Source organism: Oncorhynchus mykiss, chromosome 17 (genome assembly GCF_013265735.2).
Source record: "Oncorhynchus mykiss isolate Arlee chromosome 17, USDA_OmykA_1.1, whole genome shotgun sequence".
In the NCBI taxonomy this organism is placed as follows: Eukaryota; Metazoa; Chordata; class Actinopteri; order Salmoniformes; family Salmonidae; genus Oncorhynchus; species Oncorhynchus mykiss.
Window position 1 is genome coordinate 79,716,279 of NC_048581.1, and position 24,300 is coordinate 79,740,578.

The 24,300-nt window shown below is 46.0% G+C and overlaps 1 protein-coding gene across 4 annotated transcripts in view; it reads left to right on the forward strand.

The window, feature by feature from the left end:
* The window catches only part of LOC110493268 (voltage-dependent calcium channel subunit alpha-2/delta-2), a 296,498-nt gene that overhangs the window by 168,463 nt on the left and 103,735 nt on the right, over nucleotides 1–24,300 (forward strand). For 3 of the 4 annotated variants that reach the window (XM_036948226.1, XM_036948229.1, XM_036948227.1), the window contains exon 5: nucleotides 11,975–12,019. The exons of the other annotated variant lie outside the window; for it this stretch is intronic. In XM_036948226.1, coding sequence (XP_036804121.1) covers nucleotides 11,975–12,019 — 45 coding nt within the window. The remainder of the gene's footprint in view (nucleotides 1–11,974; nucleotides 12,020–24,300) is intronic. 4 annotated transcript variants of the gene reach the window in all.

Genomic DNA, 24,300 nt, shown 5'->3' on the forward strand with positions numbered 1-24,300 from the left:
CGTTGAGAGACAAGGAGAGTGATTGGAGTGGAGGCAGGAAGGACAGAACAGCAGAGTGAGTCAGGTTTTATACCTTCCTAACAGGTAGGTGTTACAGAAGCACATCTATTCTGCTGCCCAATCACATTGTCTTTTTGTTCTGGAAGGTCCTCCCTGACTAGTCAGCAGAGTGTGTGTGTGTGTGCGTGCATGCGTGTGCGTGTGCGTGTGTATGTATAAATACGGACTAATGAAGAGCAGCAAATGAAATCCTTTATTGTGTCTGATATAATGTCAGGTTCCATTAGGGATCTGCTGCTAGGGATGATTGCTGGAGTACCATGGCCTGGAGAGCATCCGCAGTTTCTGTTTGATTGTGACTTGTTTGTTTGTGTGTGTGTGTGTGTGTGTGTACGTGTAATTACAAAGTCATTAGCAGGTGTCCAGAAGATATATGGATTTGACTGTAATCTCTCCTCACATGATGGAGAGCTTGTCTGAGATTTAAATGTCAAACTGTCTCAACTTGTCTTGTGAGAGCACACAGCATGCCCACCAAGAGGTAAGGTATACACCCTGACACATGCACACTAAACCCTTCCTCCCTGACAGAAGCCAATATGTGTAGTGTGCAGGTCTATACAGTATTCCACCAAATGGGCTGGTTCATATTTAGCCCAGTGGGCCTGTCTAACTTGGTTTTATTTGCACAAAATGATCATTATCGGGTTAATACTGGTTGCCTCAAGTAAACAAATGTTGTCGCATGGAGTCCTCAAGGAACGAAATGGGCCGGTGTGTTAGAAATGTTTTTTTTATTTATTTTTATTTCACCTTTATTTAACCAGGTAGGCAAGTTGAGAACAAGTTCTCATTTACAACTGCGACCTGGCCAGGATAAAGCAAAGCAGTGCGACACAAACAACAACACAAGGTTACACATGGAATAAACAAACATACAGTCAATAACACAATAGAAAAAAGGTCTATGCACAGTGTGGGCAAATGAGGAAAGATAAGGGAGGTAAAGAAATAAATAAGCCATAGTGGCGAAATAATTACAATTTAGCAATTAAACATTGGAGTGATAGATGTGCAGAAGATGAATTGGAAAGTAGAGATACTGGGGTGCAAAGGAGAGAAAAAAAACAGTATGGGGATGAGGTAGTTGGATGGGCTTTTTACAGATGGGCTATGTACAGGTGCAGTGAACTGTGAGCTCCTCTGAGACCTGGTGCTTAAAGTTAATGAGGGAGATATGAATCTCCAGCTTAAGTGATTTTTGCAATTCATTACAGTCATTGGCAGCAGAGAACTGGAAGGAAAGGCGGGCAAAGCAGGATTTTTCTTTGGGGGTGACCAGTGAAAAATACCTGCTGGCGCGCATGCTATGGGTGGGTGCTGCTATGGTGACCAGTGAGCTGAGATAAGTCGGGGCTTTACCTAGCAAAGACTTATAGATGACCTGGAGTTGGTGGGTTTGGCGACGAATATGAAGCGAGGGCCAGCCAACGAGAGCATACAGGTCACAGTGGTGGGTAGTATATGGGGCTTTGGTGACAAAACGGATGGCACTGTGATAGACTGCATCCAATTTGCTGAGTAGTGTCGGAGGCTATTTTGTAAATGACATCGCCAAAGTCAGAGATCGGCAGGATGGTCAGTTTTACGAGGGTATGTTTGGCTGCATCAGTGAAGGAGGCTTTGTTGCGAAATAGGAAGCCGATTCTAGATTTAATTTTGGATTGGAGATGCTTAATGTGAGTCTGGAAGGAGAGTTTACAGTCTAACCAGACACCTAGGTATTTGTAGTTGTCCACATATTCTAAGTCAGAACCGTCCAGAGTAGTGATGCTGGACTGGCGGGCAAGTGGGGCAGCGATTGGTTGAAGAGCATGCATTTAGTTTTACTTGCATTTACGAACAGTTGGAGGCCACGGAAGGAGAGTTGTATGGCATTGAAGCTCGTCTGGAGGTTAGTTAATAACACAGTGTCCAAAGAAGGGCCAGAAATATATAGAATGGTGTTGTCTGCGTAGAGGTGGATCAGAGAGTCACCAGGGACAACCAGGGATGTTAGGGATGATTTCTGGTCCCAGACCAGCCCTGTATTCCAGCTACTGTACCTGCTTTTACCATATGAATCTACAGCGTCTGTATCTACATAGGGCGGCGCACAATTGGCCCACCGCTGTCCGGTTTGGCCAGGGTAGGCCGTCATTGTAAATTAGAATTTGTTCTTAAAACCTGTCTAGGACACACGTTCCGCTAACGGAACCCCCCCCCAACATTCCGCTAAAAAGGCAGCGTGGGAAATTCAAAAATATTTAAACTTTCACACATTAACAAGTCTAATACAGCAAATGAAAACATCTTGTTAGTCTACCCATCGTGTCCGATTTTTAAAATGTTTTACAGCAAAAACACAACAGATATTTATGTTAGATCACCACCAAATCCAAAAAAACACACAGCCATTTTTCCCATCCAAAGATAGTCACAAAAGCAGAATTAGAGATAAAATGAATCACTAACCTTTGATAATCTTCATCAGATGACACTCATATGACATCATGTTACACAATACATTTATGTTTTGTTTGATAATATGCATATTTATATCCACAAATCTCGGTTTACATTGACGCCATGTTCAGAAATGCCTCCAAAATATCCGGAGTAATTACAGAGAGCTACGCCAGATAACAGAAATACTCATCATAAACTTTGACGAAAGATACATGTTTTACATATAACTAAAGATTCACTGGAACTTAATGCAACCGCTGTGTCAGATTTTTTTTAAACGTTACGAAAAAGCATACCATGCAATAATCTAAAACGGCGCTAAGATGTAACAATATTTCTCCGACATGTTGGAGTCAACAGAAATACGAAATTACATCATAAATATTCCTTTACCTGATGATCTTTCATCAGAATTGAGTGCAAGGAGTCCTAGTTCCACAATAAATCGTTGTTTTGTTCCATAATGTCAATTACTAGTGTACAATTAGCTGCTTTTGCTACCACGGTTAGTTCACATGTCCGAAAGCTGGCGCTGGTCCAGGCGAACTCGGACGAAAACTTTAAAAAGTTATATTCCAGGTCGAATAAACTGGTCAAACTAAGAGAGAGAATCAATCTTCAGGATGTTATTTTCATATATATCCAATAACGCATATATATCCAATAACGCTGGAGTGCTGCACCCACTCCTCCACCGCAGGAGCCTCGGTCTGATGCCACGGTGCTAGGACCGGCTGGTAGCCGAACGTGCATTGAAATGGTGACATGTTCGTGGAGGAGTGAGTTCTGGGCCAACTCCGCCCATGGGACGTACCTTGCCAGGACCCTGGCGGTCCTGGCAATACGACCACAGAAACCTACCCACCTTGTTCACTCTCTCCACCTGCCCATTAATCTCTGGGTGATAACCAGAGGTCAAGCTGACCGAGACCCCCAGACACTCCATAAACTCCCTCCACACTCGGGACGTGAACTGGGGACCCCGATCAGAGACGATGTCCTCCGGCACCCCGTAGTGCCAGAAGACGTGGGTAAATAGAGCCTCCGCAGTCTGTAGGGCCGTAGGGAGACCGGGCAACGGGAAGAGACGGCAGGACTTAGAAAACCGATCCACAACAACCAGGACCATGGTGTTCCCCTGAGATAGGGGAAGATCGGTAAGGAAGTCCACCGACAGGTGAGACCACGACCGTTGTGGTGCCTAGGAGCCTTACTCTTGGCACACACCGAACAGGAAGAGACATAGAACCTCACGTCCCTAGCCAAGGTGGGCCGCCAGTACTTCCCCCTAAGACTCCGCACTGTCCTCGCCACACCAGGATGACCTGAAGAGGGTAGTGTGTGTGCCCACCGAATCAGTTGATCACGGACACCAAGCGGCACGAACTTGCAACCTGTAGGACATTGAGGCGCAGGTTCCAACCGTAACGCCCGCTCAATGTCCGCGTCCACCTCCCATACCACCGGTGCCACCAGCCTAGAGGCTGGAAGGATGGGAGTAGGATCGATGGGCCGATCCTCCGTGTCATAAAGACGGGACAGCGCGTCAGCCTTCGTGTTCAGTGAACCTGGTCTTATACGAGATGGTAAACCTAAATCGGGTGAAGAACACAGCCCACCTTGCCTGACGCGGATTCAGTCTCCTAGCTGCCCGGATATACTCCAGATTCCGGTGGTCAGTCCAGATGAGGAAAGGGTGCTTAGCCCCCTCAAGCCAGTGTCTCCACACCTTCAGGGCCTTTACCACAGCTAACAACTCCCGGTCCCCCACATCATAGTTACGCTCCGCCGCACCGAGCTTCCTCGAAAAGAAAGCGCATGGGGCGGAGTTTCGGTGGCGTACCCGAGCGCTGTGATAGCATGGCTCCCACCCCAGCCTCGGACGCGTCCACCTCCACTATGAACGCTAAAGAGGAGTCCGGGTGCGCCAACACGGGTGCATCAGTGAACAGTGCCTTCAACCGATTGAAGGCTCTGTCAGCCTCTGCCGACCACCGTAAACGCACCAGCCCCCACGTCAGTAGTGAGGTAATGGGGGCCAAAACCCTGGATAAACCTTTGGTAGTAATTGGCAAACCCTAAAAAAATGCTGCACCTCCTTCACCGTGGTTGGAGTCGGCCAATTACGTACGGCCTTAACGTGGTCACACTCCCATCACCATCCCCAAGGTGGAAATGCGATAACCCAGGAAGGAGACGGTTCGTTTGGAGAACACACAATTCTCAGCCTTGATGTATAGGTCATGCTCCAGCAGTCTACCAAGCACCTTGTACACCAGAGTAGAGGTCGACCGATTATGATTTTTTAACGCATATACCAATGCCGGTTATTGGAGGACCAAAAAAGCCGATACCGATTAATCGGCCGATTTAAAAAAAAAACAATTACAACAATACTGAATGAACACTTATTTTAACTTAATATAATACATCAATAAAATCAATTTAGCCTCAAATAAATAATGAAACATGTTCAATTTGGTTTAAATAATGCAAAAGCAAAGTGTTGGAGAAGAAAGTAAAAGTGCAATATGTGCTATGTAAGAAAGCTAACGTTTGAGTTCCTTGCTCAGAACATGAGAACATATGAAAGCTGGTGGTTCCTTTTAACATGAGTCTTCAATATTCCCAGGTAAGACGTTTTAGGTTGTAGTTTTTATAGGAATTATAGGGCTATTTCCCTCTATACCATTTGTATTTCATTAACCTTTGACTATTGGATGTTCTTATAGGTACTTTAGTATTGCCAGTGTAACAGTATAGTTTCCGTCCCTCTCCTGCGTTAACTAGCTAGCCATTTCACTTCGGTTACACCAGCCTCATCTCGGGAGTTGATAGGCTTGAAGTCATAAACAGCGCAATGCTTGACGCACAACGAAGAGCTGCTGGCAAAACGCAAGAAAGTGCTGTTTCGAAAGTGCTGTTTGAATGAATGTTTACGCGCCTGCTTCTGCCTACCACCGCTCAGTCAGATACTTGTATGCTTGTATGCTCAGTCAGATTATATGCAACGCAGGACACGCTAGATAATATCTAGTAATATCATCAACCATGTGTAGTTAACTAGTGATTATGATTGATTGTTTTTTATAAGATAAGTTTAATGCTAGCTTACCTTGGCTTTAATGCTAGCTTACCTTGCATTCGCATAACAGGCAGTCTCCTTGTGGAGTGCAACGAGAGAGAGGCAGGTTGTTATTGCGTTGGACTAGTTAACTGTAAGGTTGCAAGATTGGATCCCCAAGCTGACAAGGTGAAAATCTGTCTTTCTGTCCCTGAACAAGGCAGTTAACCCACCGTTCCTAGGCCATCATTGAAAATAATAATGTGTTCTTAACTGACTTGCCTAGTTAATAAAAGGTATAAAAAAATATATATATATAATATATTTTTTAATCGGCGCCCAAAAATACCGATTTCCGATTGTTATGAAACCATTCCGATTAATCGGTCGAATTGGAGAACCCCCTGTCTCCACGAAATCCTGGGATTGTGACTGGCCAGCCAGGGAACCCCCAGCTCCCCTGGAAATGCAGGTGAATCGATAAGGAAGAGACTAATCCGCTCCCTATGATCCCCCTGCGTTACCATGTCCAGTGGAACCGTGGCCTGACCCTAATGGTCGGCTATCTAAGGAGTGCACGGGGAAGGGGGGGGATCTATCGGCACCAGCGGAATTCCCAGCTTACGGGCGAGTCCGCGATCCAGAAAGTTCCCAGCTGCGCCTGAATCGACTAGCGCCTTATGCTGGGAAGAGGGAGAAATTTCAAGGAAAAAAATCATTATAAACATGTGACCAACAGGGGCTCTGGGTGAGTTTGATGCTGACTCACCTGGGGTGACCGGGAAGTGTTCTACCTGCCCTCTCGACTCCCAGACGGGCACCTCCAGTACCGGTCGGCCGTGTGTCCTCTCCGACCACAGCTGGTGCAGGAGGAGCCTCCTCCTCCGGTACCCCTCGAAGTGGCTCCCCCCTAACTCCATAAGAATGGGAGCGGGAGGGCTAGGAGGTGGAACTGACAGGACCCTTTCTGAACGCTGTTGTTCCACCCTGCCCCAGCGGCCAAGGCCCGGAACTCCAACGCAAAGTCCTGCGCGCTCCTCGTCTCCTGCCTGAGGTGGAATAGTTGCTCACCCGCCGCTCGGCCCTCTGGAGGGTGGTCTCTGGATAGTGCTCCCTCGCTGAGTCTGGGCCATTCCAGACAGCGTTGGCCCACTCCAGAGCTCGACCCGTCAGGCAGGAGACGAGGACGCTCACACTCTCCTCCCCCGAGGGTGTCAGCCTCACGGTAGCCAGGTACAGCTCAAGCTCCATCGTACTCCCTCGGGGGCGCAAGATGAAGTGCGCTGGAGCCGGACGCCGCCGGAGGAGTAGGTTGACTCAGAGGAGCCGGAGGTGAAATGGGGAGACCACTCCTCTCCCATCGGTCCATTCTCTCCATCATCTGGTCCATCGCCGACCCAATCCTATGGAGGATGGTGGTATGGTGGAGGACGCGCTCCTCCATCGATGGAAGGGGGGTGGCCGCTGCTCCTGCTGACTCCATTCTCTCCATCACCTGGTCCATCGCCGACCCAATCCTATGGAGGATGGTGGTATGGTGGAGGACGCGCTCCTCCATCGATGGAAGGGGGGTGGACGCTGCTCCTGCTGACTCCATTCTCTCCATCACCTGGTCCATCGCCGACCCAATCCGATGGAGGATGGTGGTATGGTGGAGGACGCGCTCCTCCATCGATGGAAGGGGGGTGGCCGCTGCTCCTGCTGACTCCATTCTCTCCATCACCTGGTCCATCGCCGACCCAATCCGATGGAGGATGGTGGTATGGTGGAGGACGCGCTCCTCCATCGATGGAAGGGAGGTGGCCGCTGCTCCTGCTGACTCCATTCTCTCCATCATCTGGTCCATCGCAGATCCAATCCAATGGAGGATGGTGGTATGGTGGAGGACGCGCTCCATCGATGGAAGGGGGGTGGCCGCTGCTCCTGCTGACTCCATTCTTGTGGTCTGGGCTTCTGTAACGCTCTTGGGCGTAGTGGGTGCGGAGTCAGAGGCAGAAGGTACAGAAATTGTGCTTTATTTACGCACAGGACAATCGTACGCGCCAAGCTACTGGGTGCACATACGCGATCGCCCGAAACCAGGACTTAACAAGTTCGGAGGAAAACCCAAAAGTGAGACGCACTACCACACAATAACACAGTGGGAAAAACAAGCCCGCACAAAGAGCAGGCGGGTCTACTGGCTTAAATAGCCCAACTAAAAACCTAAACAAGAAACAGGTGTAACTAATACAAAACCAACAGAAACGGAAAAGGGATCGGTGGCAGCTAGTAGACCGGTGACGACGACCGCCGAGCCACCCGAACAGGAAGAGGGGCCACCTTCGGTACGAGTCGTGACACAATGCTTTGTTTAAAGATTTGTTTTGTTGTTTCTACTTGTCATATGATCATTTGAAAAACAATCTTCCATATACAATTACAATTATTAATTTGAGCCAGTTTGCTACAGTAGGAAACAGGAAATATTAATTATTATTGTGGATTATAATTAATGGACATTTTTTTTAAGGGTTGATACATTTTTCATTAGGGCAAATCGAGTCTTAAATTACACAAAGTGGAAATGACAAACTTTAGAAGCCTTTAGAAGATTGAATTGCTCAGCAACAAAAGAGTGATCAAATTAAGACCCTAAAATCTGTCGATATATAATTATTTAATAGTCATTCATTAGAGTAATTGATAGTGGGTGACAAATAGATAAGAAAAGGGATAGAGAGACAGTCAGAGTGACACAGTTCAGACAGGAAGCAGCAACAGAAACCAAAAGACAGATAGACAGACATGGTGAGAAAACACAAAAAAGTCACACTATAATCTAGAGCAGAGGGGACTGTTTCTATAGCAACAGTGGGCACCTAACCTGCAGCTGCACTGTATTCACTCAATCTGAAATTGGGTGTGAATGCTGCCTGGTATTGAGGGAGAGAGATGGGGAAGGAGAATCCTGCCTGGTATTGAGGGAGAGAGATGGGGAAGGAGAATCCTGCCTGGTATTGAGGGGAGAGAGATGGGGAAGGAGAATGCTGCCTGGTATTGAGGGGAGAGAGATGGGGAAGGAGAAGGCTGCCTGGTATTGAGGGGAGAGAGATGGGGAAGGAGAATGCTACCTGGTATTGAGGGGAGAGAGATGGGGAAGGAGAATGCTACCTGGTATTGAGGGGATAGAGATGGGGAAGAGAGAATGCTGCCTGGTATTGAGGGGAGAGAGATGGGGAAGAAAGAATGCTGCCTGGTATTGAGGGGAGAGAGATGACAACTGAGATAAGGGTAAAGAGACCGAGGAGTGGGGAGAGATGCTGTGCGAGCGTGATGCATTGCTGGCGTGCCATTCTATGAGTGTGTGCCGTGTGCTCTTGCTTGTGTGTTTGTGTGTGTGTGTGTGTGTGTGTGCCGTGTGCTCTTGCTTGTGTGTGTGTGTGTGTGTGGTTTGTGTGTGTTTAGCTGGTAGTTGTGGGTAGTGTGCTTTATTAGATGTGTTTAACCTAGGCCCTGGGCCCTAAGAGACCAAGGACCAGCCAGCCTAGGGGGATCTGAGGGACCACAGATAGGGTGCCTCGCCATGTAGCCTCTGGTTGTGTGTGTGCCCTAACATAAAAACATTACATGTGAAAAGAACACTTGAAAAAAACACATAATTTCCGGACACGTGTGAACAAATCATGTGAAAAATGTAACACGAAAAATACACTACCGTTCAAAAGTTTGGGGTCACTTAGAAATGTCCTTGTTTTTGAAAGGAACGCCATTTGTCCATTGAAATAACAGGCCAGCATCCTGGAGTCGCCTCTTCACTGTTGACGTTGAGACTGGTGTTTTGCGGTTACTATTTAATGAACCTGCCAGTTCTTAAACTAGACACTCTAATGTACTTGTCCTCTTTCTCAGTTGTGCACCGGGGCCTCCCACTCCTCTTTCTATTCTGGTTAGAGACAGTTTGCGCTGTTCTGTGAAGGGAGTAGTACACAGCGTTGTAAGAGATCTTCCGTTTCTTGGCAATTTCTTACATGGAATAGCCTTCATTTGTCAGAACAAGAATAGACTGATGAGTTTCAGAAGAAAGTTATTTGTTTCTGGCCATTATGAGCCTGTAATCGAACCCACAAATGCTGATGCTCCAGATACTCAACTTGTCTAAAGAAGGCCTGTTTTATTGCTTCTTTAATCAGGATAACAGTTTTCAGCTGTGCTAACTTAACTGCAAAAGGGTTTTCTAATGATCAATTAGCCTTTTAAAAATATAAACTTGGATTAGCTAACGCAACGTGTCATTGGACACAGGGTTGATGGTTGCTAATAATGGGCCTCTGTACGCCAATATAGATATTCCATAAAAAATCTGCCATTTCCAGCTACAATAGTCATTTACAACATTAACAATGTCTACACTGTATTTCTGATCAATTTGATGTTATTTTAATGGACAAAAAATGAAGGAAATTTCAAAGTGACCCCAAACTTTTGAACGGTAGTATATACATTTCACATGAGTCAGACACGTGCCGCATTTAAAATAAATTTTCACATGTGAACAAATCGCATGTGAAAAATATCACTTGGGAAAAAAGTTTCACATGCATTTTCACATGTGAAACTGCAAATTTGACATGTTCCTTTTTCCATACCCATCACCCTTATGTACCGTCTATAAGTGTCTTCCTGTTTACATCCCTCAACTACCCTCCCCCCCTTTCCACATCTTCTCTCCTTGTCCCACTGTCTACCCAGATCATGCATGGCTGCTGTGTAGAGAGAGGAGGCAGAGTGTTCTGGTACTGGAGGATAATGAGCATCGGTCTGAAGGGGGAGGACTCTGCTTCTCTGCATCCCCGTCCGGAGGCCCCCCTAGGCAAGGCCCTGCCTCATGTTAAGTGTCAATAGGAGTTTGGGTCAGGCTGCGTCTGTCCATCTGTCTGTGTGGGTTGTTTGGGGCTGAGCTGAGCCGTGGTTAGCTGATGACTGACTCCCTGATTAGTGCTGGAGGCCAGCCCGGGTCCTGGTCACGGACACATTGAGACTGGACTGTCTCAGGGAGAGATAGAGACAGTGAGAGAGAGACAGTTAGAGAGAGAGAGACAGTGTGAGAGGGAGAGAGAGAGAGAGACAGTGTGAGAGAGAGAGAGAGAGAGAGAGAGACAGTGTGTGAGAGAGAGAGAGAGAGAGAGAGAGAGAGAGAGAGAGAGAGAGAGAGACAGTGTGAGAGAGAGAGAGAGAGAGAGACAGTGTGAGAGAGAGAGAGAGAGAGAGAGACAGTGTGTGAGAGAGAGAGAGAGAGAGAGAGACAGTGTGTGAGAGAGAGAGAGAGAGAGAGAGAGAGAGACAGTGTGAGAGAGAGAGAGAGAGAGAGAGAGAGAGACAGTGTGAGAGAGAGAGAGAGAGAGAGAGACAGTGTGTGAGAGAGAGAGAGAGAGAGAAAGAGAGAGAGACAGTGTGAGAGAGAGAGAGAGAGCGACAGAGAGAGAGACAGTGAGAGAGAGAGAGAGAGAGAGAGAGAGAGTGTGAGAGAGAGAGAGAGAGAGAGAGAGAGAGACAGAGAGAGAGACAGTGAGCGAGAGAGATAGAGACAGTGTGAGAGGGAGAGAGAGAGACAGTGTGAGAGAGAGAGAGAGATGATTATGTGTGTGTGTGTGTGTGAAGGGCTCCCTCAGCCTCTCCTCTCCTCTGCTGTCAGAATGAGCAGAGCTCCTCCACAGCGGGAGAAGCAGTCACTCCAGTGCCCTTGAGAGCGTGTCCTCATCCAGGCTCCCTCCCAATGATATTGAGGCGGGCCCAGACTTATGCCGCACCGTGCCGCACGCAGCCCTGGCGAGGAGGTGGGGGTCGGAGGGAGGGGGCAAGCTCTGGGCTGGGGAGCGTGGGGGTTGTGGGCTTTGGGGGCGTACAGGGAATCCTGCAATGAACTTGGCTTCTGTCCTGTTCTCTGTCTTTTCTTTCTCCTCTGAGATGAGAGGCGCTATTTACCATGAACTCAACAGACAATAAGCAGTGGATGAGAGCTCTAGGGAGCAATGCTAGCTCATTCCACTCTATATACTCATCCTAAATCCAGCTAACAACCACTGCACCATAGTAAATCATGCCATGCATACAGCATAGCATGCATACAGCATATTTCCTATCATAGTAAATACCACGTTACAACACTACTAGATTGCATCCTGTACTGCATTAGAACACAGCACGTCTCAGAAACACATTCCACAAAGTTCCATTCCACAATCTTTCATCACACTACCTCCCCAGTGTTCTGTGATGCTGATTATATTCTCATGCTGTCTAGTGTGTCTGAATATAACCTTGATATCTTCATACAGCTACACCAGCAGAAGAGCCTAATGGATATAGTCACTGCTATATCTTCTCTCATCACCTGTCTTTTCACCTTTCTTTTCCGCGCAGGAGAGCGACATGGAGTACTATGATTCGAAAGCGGAATCAGACTATGTGAGTACAGTGGTGTGTGTCCTCCCAGTCCTGCCCATCCTGCTCCCCTGTACGTCTTGTTGTCCCACTGGTCACAGGCCTCCGGGCTGTCTGTGTGTGTTAGTACGCTGCTGACACTGTGGCTATGAGTGTGTGTGACAGGCCTGGGGCCAGCACCATGCATGTGACCAAGCTCCCACTAACTGTCCTCCCAAGAGATTCAGTCAACCATGATGTACCTACCTACCTACCTAACCCCAAACCCTGAAGTACTTACCTACCTAACCCCAAACCCTGAAGTACTTACCTACCTAACCCCAAACCCTGAATGACTTACCTACACTCTTAGAAAAAAGGGTTCCCAAAAGGTTCTTCGGCTGTCCCCATAGGATAACCCTTTTTGGTTCCAAATAGAACCCTTTTTGGTTCCAGGGTTTCGTGTAGAACCATCTGGGGAAAGTGTTCTATGTGGAACAAAAAAAGGGTTCTTCAAAGTGTTCTCCTATGGGGACAGCCAAATAACCCTTAAAGGTTCTCGATAGCACCTTTTTTTCTAAGGGTGTACCTAACCCCACACCCTGAAGTAGCTACCTACCTAACCCCAAACCTTGAAGGACCTACCTACCCACCTAACCCCAAACCCTGAAGGACCTACCTACCCACCTAACCCGAAACCCTGAAGGACCTACCTACCAAACCCCAAACCCTGAAGGACCTTCCTAAACCCAAACCCAGAAGGACGTAACTACCTACCTACCTACCTAACCCCAAACCCTGAAGGACCTAACTACCTACCTACCTACCTAGCTACCTAACCCCAACCCTGAAGGACCTACCTACCTAACCCACATGCACATAACCCCCACCTGTCAAACCTTAAAGTACCCTCACCCCAACTGTCGAGTACCTAATACCTAACCTCAATTTCTTAACCCTATGAAGCCCTCGTGAACTTGCCTAACTAACTAAAACTGAAGTACCTAACCCTACCAATCTACTGAGTATTTTAAACCCTAAATGTCTTCTGTGCATGTGACAGCGACTGCAGCTCCTACTTTCCTACCAAGATAGGAAAAACCCTGGAGTACATACAACTGTGGACGTCAGCAGCACTCTCTGTGGGTTTTACCTCAACCAATGCCTCAATAAATAACCAAGGAACACCCAACACAAGACAGGATAGTAGGCCTAGACTATACCAAACATACAGTTGAAGTCGGAAGTTTACATACACTTACATTGGAGTCATTAAAACACATTTTTCAACAACTCAAAAAAAATTGTTAGTTTTGACAAGTCGGTTAGAACATCTACTTTGTGCATGACACAAGTAATTTTTACAACAATTGTTTACAGACAGATTATTTCACTTATATTTCACTGTATTACAATTCCAGTGGGTCAGACATTTACATACACTAAGTTGACTGTGCCTTTGAACATCTTGTAAAATTCCAGAAAAGGATGTCGTGGCTTTAGAAGCTTCTGATGGGCTAATTGACATAATTTCAGTTAATTGGAGGTGTACCTGTGGATGTATTTCAAGGCCTACCTTCAAACTCAGTGTCTCTTGGCTTGACATCATGGGAAAATCAACAGAAATCAGCCAAGACCCCAGAAAAAAATGTAGACCTGGTTCATCCCTGGGAGCAATTTGGGAGCAATTTCCTTGGGGAATTTCCAAACACCTGAAGGTACCACGTTCATCTGTACAAATAGTACGCAAGTATAAACACCATGGGACCACGCAGCCGTCATACTGCTCAGGAAGGAGACGCGTTCTGTCTTCCTAAAGATGATGATACTTTGGCGCGAAAAGTGCAAATCAATCCCAGAACAACAGCAAAGGACCTTGTGAAGATGCTGGAGGAAACATATACTAAAGTATCTATATCCATAGTAAAACGAGTCCTATATCAACAGCAAGGAAGAAGCCACTGCTCCAAAACCGCCATAAAGAAAGCCAGACTACAGTTTGCAACTACACATGGGAAGAAATGTCCTCTGGTCTGATGAAACAAAAATAGAACTGTTTGGCCCTAATGAACATCGTTATGTTTGGAGGAAAAAGGGGGAGGCTTGCAAGCTGAAGAACACCATCCCAACCGTGAAGCACGGGGGTGGGAGCATCATGTTGTGGGGGTGCTTCGCTGCAGGAGGGACCGGTGCACTTCACAAAATAGATGGCATCATGAGGGGGGATATTATGTGAAAATATATTGAAGCAACATCTCAATCTCATCAGGAAGTTAAAGCTTGGTCGCAAATGGGTCTTCCAAATGGGCAATGACCTCAAGACATCGGTCAGGAAGTTGTGGGCAGAACTGAAAAAGCATGTGAGAGCAAGGAGGCCTACAAACCAGACTCAGTTACACCAGCTCTGTCAGGAGGAATAGGCCAACATTCACCCAACTTATTGTGGGAAGCTTATGGAAGGCTACCCGAAACTTTTGACCCAAGTTACACTATTTAAAATAAATGCTACCAAATACTAATTGAGTGTATGTAAAGTTCTGACCCACTGGGAATGTGATGAAATAAAAGCCTAAATAAATAATATTCTCTACTATTATTCTGACATTTCACATTCTTAAAATAAAGTGGTGATCCTAACTGACCTAAGACAGGGAATTTTTACTAGGATTAAATGTCAGGAGTTGTGAAAAACTGAGTTTAAATGTATTTGGCTAAGGTATATGTAAACTTGCGACTTCAACTGTACATGGCTGTATAGTAACTATTGAGACTTCATGTAACGTCGCTATTAATATGAGTCACCTATAGATCCACCTGCTGAGTCCACAATCCTCTGTAGAAGGCATTTATTTTTATTTAGCTAGGCAAGTCAGTTAAGAGCAAATTCTTATTTACAATGACGGTCTACCCCGGCCAAACCCCGGCCAATTGTGCGCCACCCTATGGGACTCCCAATCACGGCCGGTTGTGATACAGCCTGGAATCAGACCAGGGTCTGTAGTGACGCCTCTCGGAAGCCCTATGCAGGGTGTCCTGACAATGCCTTAGTCTGTCACTGGTCTGGGAACAGTTATTAGTCCTTCCAGAAGATGCAAAGGTCACAGTGACTCACCACTCCTCTTTGTGCTACCAAGCCACCTGATTAATTGGCTATCAGTACCAAATGCATGAATTCCCTACATTGTCCGAGCACAAAAGGAAGGAAGGAATGAATAAGGAGGGAGAGACAGAGGAGAGAGAGAGTGATAGAGAGAGATGAAGGAGAGAGAGAAAGATGACGGAGACAGAGAGAGACGGAGGAGAGTAATGGTGGGACAGAGAGAGAGAAAAGAGAAAGATGGAGATAGAGAAATATGTGGACGGACAGAGAGAAGAGCCAGCTATGTTATAAATCACGGCGTGATTTTCATGGTGTGCAGAGGCAGCCCTCCTGTGATTAATGACACAGCACTTTAGGGCCTGTCAACACGTCTAATTGGAGGACATCGGTCATCATTAAAATGGTACTGCTGAGGCCAAGCCCCTGACAAAACCCATGGCGCACCACAGCATACCGCTAAAGGTCACCCCACCTCCATTGTGTCCAGAACCAAGTGACTGGTTATGAAGAGGTAAGTGAGGGAGCTTTTGGAAGGTTTAGTTTCTCCAGCATCCTCTATCCTTTGCCCTCTCCCACTGCTTCCTACTTCTTTTCCACCCTCCTATTCCTTCACCTCCATCACCACCCTGTGTCCTGTCACTGGTCCACAGTGTTTACTCTCTCCAACTGACCCTTACTCCTGTACCCTCCCTCTAACCTAACCTCTGTCCTGTCTTCTCCGTCCCTCCTCTCCCCATGTCTGTTCATCCAATCATCCCTTTCTCTCCCGGGTTGTAGTGCGTCCCTCCACCCCTCCAGTATAAACACTCCATAATTAGAATGTTCGCCAGATGTTCTGGACTCCATATCGCTCACAACTTTGAATTGATGGCCTTTGTGGCACCCGTATCCCACAGTACCCTTGGGAACGTAAGTGAGTACCACCACAGTTCTGCCTGCCCAAAAGGTGACACTGTCTGTGTCCTCCATCTCCGGTACTCTGTGTCCAGGCGTAAAAACAGCATATAGCGGCTATTCATTTTTTAAAGGAATATCCCACAGTAGTATGTGTGGAGGAAGCATTGGAGGGGATTGCTTAGTAGTGGGATGAATAACACCTCATGTTAAAACTATCTTGAGGTCTAGCCCACTAGTCTTGCCCTTATCCTTACCCACCTCTAGCTGCTTATAAACATGGCAAGGTGACCGAGGACAATTGTATGGTTAAACAGTACAAATACGACCTGCGCAGATTGATCAAGATGATGAAACACACACGTATAGGGACAAAGTGAAGGAGCAATTCAGCTGGTCGTGCACGAGGCGTATGTGTCAGGGGCTTCTAACGATCACAGATTACAAAAAGAAAGCCAGTCACGTTGCGAACACCAACGCCGCGCTACCGGACAAGCTAAACACCTTTTTCTCACGCTTCAAGCATTACGATTCTGTGCTGCAGAGGTGAACCCCTGACGATAACAAGGCTTACAGTCTCCACGGAGGACATATGTAAGTCATTCAAACGTGCTAACCCTCGCAAGGCTGCCGGCCCAGACGGCTTCTCTAGCCATACCCTCAGAGCATGTGTGTGCAGACCAGTGTTTTCTGACATTTTCAATCTCTCTCTAGCTCAGGCAGTTGTGCCCTCCTGCTTCAAGATATCCACTATCATCCCCGTGCCCAATGAAGGGAAAGTAACTGAACTGCATGATTACCAACACCTAGCACTCACTTCCGTCATCATGAAGTGCTTCGAGAGGCTAGTCAAAGTCTATATCACCTCCTACCTCCCCGACACACTCGACCCTCTCCAATTCGCTTACCGCCCCAGACAGATCCAAGGACAATGCAATCGCCATTACACTGCACACTGCCCTCACCCACCTGAACAAAAGGAATGCATTTGTGAAGATGCTGTTCACTGACTACAGCTCGGCCTTCAATACCATAGTGTCGTCTTAGCTCACCACAAAGCTCACGGCCCTGGGACTGAATTCATCCTTATGCAACTGGGTCCTGGACTAGGCAACGTCATCTCCTCCACACTGATCTTCAACAAATCCCCTCCTGTACTCCCTGTAAACCCACGACTGCATGGCCTCACACAGTTCCAACTCCATCATCAAGTTTGCTGAGACACCACAGTAGGAGGTAGACCTGATTACTAACTACGACGAGACGGCCTACAAAGAGGAGGTAGGCACTCTGACGGTGGGGTGCCAGGTAAATAAACTCTCCCTCAGCATCAGCAAAACAAAGGAGCTGATTGTGGAATTCAGGAGGAGCCAGGTTGGGCACTCCCCCATCCTCATCAGCGGAGCCGCAGTGGAGATGTTAAAAAAATGCAAAAAAATCTCTGAGAAGCTGGAATGGTCGAACCACATGGACACCATGGTGAAGAAGGCATGACAGAGACTCTTCAACCTCGACTCTTCAACATTTTTTATTTTATTTTTTTCCCCCACCTTTATTTAACCAGGAAGGCAAGTTGAGAACAAGTTCTCATTTACAATTGCGACCTGGCCAAGATAAAGCAAAGCAGTTCGACACATACAACAACACAGAGTTACACATGGAGTAAAACAAACATACAGTCAATAATACAGTAGAAACAAGTCTATATACGATGTGAGATAAGGGAGGTAAAGGCAAAAAAAAGGCCATGGTGGCAAAGTAAATACAATATAGCAAGTAAAACACTGGAATGGTAGATTTGCAGTGGAAGAATGTGCAAAGTAGAAATAAAAATAATGGGGTGCAAAGGAGCAAAATAAATAAATAAAAATTAAAAAATACAATAGGGAAAGAGGTAGTTGTTTGGGCTAAATTATAGATGGGCTATGTACAGGTGCAGTAATCTGTGAGCTGCTCTGACAGCTGGTGCTTAAAGCTAGTGAGGGAGATACAGTGGGGAGAACAAGTATTTGATACACTGCCGATTTTGCAGGTTTCCCTACTTACAAAGCATGTAGAGGTCTGTAAATTCTATCAAAGGTACACTTCAACTGTGAGAGACGGAATCTAAAACAAAAATCCAGAAAATCACATTGTATGATTTTTAAGTAATTCATTTGCATTTTATTGCATGACATAAGACATGAAATACATCAGAAAAGCAGAACTTAATATTTGGTACAGAAACCTTTGTTTGCAATTACAGAGACCATGGATTTCCTGTAGTTCTTGACCAGGTTTGCACACACTGCAGCAGTGATTTTGGCCCACTCCTCCATACAGACCTTCTCCAGATCCTTCAGGTTTCGGGGCTGTCGCTGGCCAATACGGACTTTCTGCTCCCTCCAAAGATTTTCTATTGGGTTCGGGGCTGGAGACTGGCTAGGCCACTCCAGGACCTTGAGATGCTTCTTACGGAGCCACTCCTTATTTGCCCTGGCTGTGTGTTTCGGGTCATTGTCATGCTGGAAGACCCAGCCACGACCCACCTTCAATGCTCTTGCTGAGGGATAGGAGGTTGTTGGCCAAGATCTCGCGATACATGGCCCCATCCATCCTACCCTCAATATGGTGCAGTCATCCTGTCCCCTTTGCAGAAAAGCATCCCCAAAGAATGATGTTGCCACCTCCATGCTTCAAGGTTGGGATGGTGTTCTTGGGGTTGTACTCATCCTACTTCTTCCTCCAAACACGGCAAGTGGAGTTTACACCAAAAAGCTCTATTTTTGTCTCATCAGACCACATGACCTTCTCCCATTCCTCCTCTGGATCATCCAGATGGTCATTGGCAAACTTCAGACGGACCTGGACATGCGCTGGCTTGAGCAGGGGGACCTTGCGTGCGCTGCAGGATTTTAATCCATGACGGCGTAGTGTGTTACTAATGGTTTTCTTTGAGACTGTGATCCCAGCTCTCTTCGGGTCATTGACCAGGTCATGCTGTGTAGTTCTGCGCTGATCCCTCACCTTCCTCATGATCATTGATGCCCCACGAGGTGAGATCTTGCATGGAGCCCCAGACCGAGGGTGATTGACCGTCATCTTGAACTTCTTCCATTTTCTAATAACTGCGCCAACAGTTGTTGCCTGCTCACCAAGCTGCTTGCCTATTGTCCTGTAGCCCATCCCAGCCTTGTGCAGGTCTACAATTTTATCCCTGATGTCCTTACACAGCTCTCTGGGAATTGGCCATCGTGGAGAGGTTGGAGTCTGTTTGATTGAGTGTGTGGACAGGTGTCTTTTATACAGGTAACGAGTTCAAACAGGTGCAGTTAATACAGGTAATGAGTGGAGAACAAGAGGCTTCTTAAAGAAAAACTAACAGGTCTGTAAGAGCTGGAATTCTTACTGGTTGGTAGGTGATCAAATACTTATGTCATGCAATAAAATGCTAATTAATTACTTAAAAATCATACAATGTGATTTTCTGGATTTTTGTTTTAGATTCCGTCTCTCACAGTTGAAGTGTACCTGTGATAAAAAACAAAGACCTCTACATGCTTTATAAGTAGGAAAAGCTGCAAAAATCGACAGTGTATCAAATACTAGTTCTCCCCACTGTAAGTGTTTCCAGTTTCAGACATTTTTGTAGTTCCTTCCAGTCATTGGCAGCAGAGAACTTAAAGGAGAGGCGGCCAAAGAAAGAATTGGTTTTGGGGGTGACCAGAGAGATATACCTGCTGGAGCGCGTGTTACAGGTGGGTGATGCTATGGTGACCAGCGAGCTGAGATAAGGGGGGACTTTAACTAGCAGGGTCTTGTCGATGACCTGGAGCCAGTGGGTTTGGCGACGAGTATGAAGCGAGGGCCAGCCAACGAGAGCGTACAGGTCGCAATGGTGGGTAGTATACGGGGCTTTGGTGACAAAACGGATTGCACTGTGATAGACTGCATCCAATTTGTTGAGTAGGGTATTGGAGGCTATTTTGTAAATGACATCGCCGAAGTCGAGGATTGGTAGGATGGTCAGTTTTACAAGGGTATGGTTGGCAGCATGAGTGGAGGATGCTTTGTTGCGAAATAGGAAATAGAAATAGTTGACACAGGAAAGCTAAGAAGATCATCAGGGACCTCAGCCACCCAAGCTACCAAGTTCCATCACTCTGACGCGGTCAGTAGAGGAGCATCATGGCGAAAACTGTCAGACTGGCCAATCGATTCAACCCCCAGACCATCATAATGCTGAATAGCCACCACTAGTCAGTGACCTGCTCCCCCTGTCCCCTTGTGCATGTGACTAATAAACTCTAATCTAATCTAACCCTGGGCTTTTGACAATTAACTGTTTTCATTTCACACAGGTTCCAATTATACATCCCTCTTACTATGAATTTAATACACACACAGACACACATGGACACATTAAATGTCATAGGCATGATGTCTTGGCGTGTCTTTTTGGTCCCAGCACCACCGTATTTGCTATCAGTTCATTCTTAGAAAAAGGGGTTCCAAAAGGGTTCTTTGCAGATGGATAGGCTTCTACCAAGAACCGTTTTGATCAGAAGAACCCATTTTGGAAGACAAGGATTCTTTGGCAAAGGGTTCTACCTACAACCTTTAGCATCCTAAGAACTGTTTTTTGAAGAACGGGTTATTTGATGATTAAGGATTCTTTGGCAGACAAGAAAGGTTCTATGTAGAACCATATATACAGTAATACTTCCCAGCATGCTCTATTGCAGATATAATTTTCAGAATTGTTTGTTTTACTGTAATATCTGTGTTTTTGCATGAACATTGATTGGTTGATTAATTTTATGCTACTCAAAGATAAATAACATACAGTTTTCTAAACTAATCCAATTTGTTGAAGTTATTGCACCCGTTAGTTACTGAGATGGTTGTTCAAGTCTAGATGATTGAGGCAGTCTCAGTATTCATTCCTCCCTACCCTGCCAGTCCTTCTGAATGTAGGTTCCGGGTGGTACAAAATTCCACTTGTTGGATATCCTTACCCTGGTTGGATTCCAATAGGAATTACACATTGCTTTGCAAACCAGCATAGTGTGACTTACAGGCCTCATTTGGCCTGTAAACTAGGAGATTCGTAACACCACTGTGTTAGGGTATAACTAGGCCCTCAAATAAAAGCCTTATATATATAATGTATGGTCTTAAAGAATACATTGTTAAAGGCTACTAAGGCTGGTGGAACCGTTCATAGAGGGTTCTAGGAAGCGTTGTCCAATGATAAAAGGGTTCTCGATAGAACCCTTCAAAGAAGTTTCTAGGAAGAACCTTTAGATGATACAATTGTCCTTGGTACAACCCTTCATAGAGGGTTCTAGGTAGAACCATATACAGGGGGTTCTTGAAAGAACCCTACATAGAGGGTTCTAGATATAACCCTCTGCAAAGGGTTCTAAACAGCACCAAAAAGCGTTCCCCTTTGGGGACACACTGAAGAACCCTGTATGGTTCTACTTAGCACATATCTTCTAGGAGTGTAGAATAATATGTTATTGATTTTAGAGTTGTATTTTCTGCCATTGTTGGGGGGAAATCTCACTGCAAGAAATACCCAAATGAAAGAGACAAGATCAGGCCCCCCAATAGAAGATTATTACTTAGGCTTCAGCAGGGAACAGACATCGCTCACTCAGGGTGAAATTGCAATGGTCTGTGTTATGCATTATCTCACTTTGATTTGATACTGTTATTTGGCTGCTAGTGAAATACGTATAAATTGTAAATTATGTTCCAAGGTAACGATTTGGTTGAGGGCAAGTAGCAGAGATGTCGGCCATCTAGCTGGCAAAACTATTATTATTCTAGCTTGGCATTCCATTTGAAACACAGTCATTTAGTGTTTTGATTTTCTTTGCATTACATTACACTGTGAAAACCCAGTTTGTTTCTACTTCAAGGTCTCAGAGCGAGTGACGTCACTAGCGCACACCGTTAACTAGCTAGCCATTTCACACCGGTAACACTCACCCCTCTTTGACCATCTCCTTCTGCGCAGCAACCCCAGCAGCTTGGCCAAGGCCAACTGAGCCAACTAGGCTCGAACCATGGACCCTCTGAAAACATCAACAGCTGCCTTCCATGAAGCATCATTACCTATTGCTCCACAAAAGCCGAGAGAAACAACTACTTCAAAGTCTCAGAGCTAGTGATTTCAACGATTGAAAAGCTACTAGCGTGCACCGCTAACTAGCTAGCCATTTCAAACTGGTTGCACACACACTCACACACACAATAATATCAAAGGGATAAGCTGGATCAGGAGCGAGAGATGATTGTAGTCTGGGTGAGCCCTGGATGGGTAAAGGTGGAAATAAAAGAGTCTTCAAAAGGTCGTTCCTGGCCTCTTCAACCTTTGAATAAAACATTGAGAATGGGGAGATGAAATTAACAATTTGGGTAATGAATCGAGCAAAACAGGTGGTGGATGGCTGAAGAAAATGAACCAATCAGTCTTTCCTGTGTGGATTTATTTAGCTCCTAATTAGAAGCTGCCTTGGTTAATTATGATTGGGCTCTTCGGGGAAAAAGGGCCTCACTGAAATGACAGTCAGGCTGAGGGATAAACAAACACTGGGAAGGGACTCCATAGTACGCTTCTGATGCACAAGGGGTTTCTGAAGCCAATCACCTTCACCGTTATTGATAACTCAGCTTCTCTAAGCCAATCATCTTCACTGTAAATAATGAAATAATTTTCTCTAAGCCAATCAACTTCGCTGTAAATAATGCAACTATTTTCTCTAAGCCAATCACTTTCACTGTAAATAATGCAACCATTTTCTCTAAGCCAATCCCCTTCACCCTCTAACCCAGATACTTTTTTTCAGAACTAACGCTTCCAGCATTCCTAATCCACTTTCTCTGTATCTGATAAAGCAGCATCTCTAACCTAATCATCTTCACCGATGAACCAGCAAGTCCTACCTAATCACCCATGCCACCAAACTGCCTGTAACACAATGTCCTCGCGTGTTTGAAGGACTGCATCAGTAATGGAGTGAACCTCTCCGATAGACCAACATCCAACTCTAACCCTCTCACCCTTGCTGATGCAAATGAATAAGCATGATCACGAACACATTCATTGTCTTTGCTGTAATATCGCTAGACTAGTATTATATTTGTCAACCAATCTTCAATGTCACTGCCACACAATCCACTTTTACCTTTTCACCGTTAAAAGCAGCACATCTTATCACGTCCCTGTTCCACGTACCTCAACTCATGGTTGAGTGGGGCAGGTTCATATTGGGATGCAGTTGGAGATGATTGACAGGCAAAGAGTGAGAAAACGAACAGGAAGGTTTAGACAGAATTAATAGATGAGTTGAGGAATAGGAGACCGTTTAAGAGATATAAATTGAAAATGTGGCTGTGGAAGTTTTATTGTAATGTTCTTACTGTCAAATGTGTGGTGAGGGGTGAATAGGGAGAGATAGGACTCAGAGATGGGGAGTGTCAAGTCTGGTAGGTTTTTGTAAGTCTGCATAAGAAAGGGGAAACCTGGCAAAGATTAAAGTGATGACACAAGGGCCATACCCACAGAGTGTAGCCAGAGAGTGTAGCCAGAGAGTATAGCCAGAAAGTATATCCAGAGAGTATAGCCAGAGAGTATATCCAGAGAGTATATCCAGAGAGTATATCCAGAGAGTGTAGCCAGAGAGTGTAGCCAGAGAGTGTAGCCAGAGAGCATAGCCAGAGAGTATATCCAGCCAGAGAGTGTATCCAGAGAGTGTAGCCAGAGAGTGTAGCCAGAGAGTGTAGCCAGAAAGTGTAGCCATAGAGTGTAGCCAGAGAGTGTAGCCAGAGAGTATATCCAGAGAGTGTAGCCAGAGGGTATATCCAGAGAGTGTATCCAGAGAGTGTAGCCAGAGAGTGTAGCCAGAGACTGCAGCCAGAGAGTATATCCAGAGAGTGTAGCCAGAGGGTATATCCAGAGAGTGTATCCAGAGAGTGTAGCCAGAGAGTGTAGCCAGAGAGTATAGCCAGGGAGTATAGCCAGAGAGTGTAGCCAGAGAGTGTAGCCAGAGAGTGTAGCCAGAGAGTATAGCCAGGGAGTATAGCCAGAGAGTGTAGCCAGAGAGTGTAGCCAGAGAGTATATCCAGAGAGTGTATCCAGAGAGTGTAGCCAGAGAGTATAGCCATAGAGTGTAGCCAGAGAGTGTAGCCAGAGAGTATATCCAGAGAGTGTATCCAGAGAGTATATCCAGAGAGTATATCCAGAGAGTGTAGCCAGAGAGTGTAGCCAGAGAGTATAGCCAGAGAGTATAGCCAGAGAGTGTAGCCAGAGAGTATAGCCAGAGAGTGTAGCCAGAGAGTA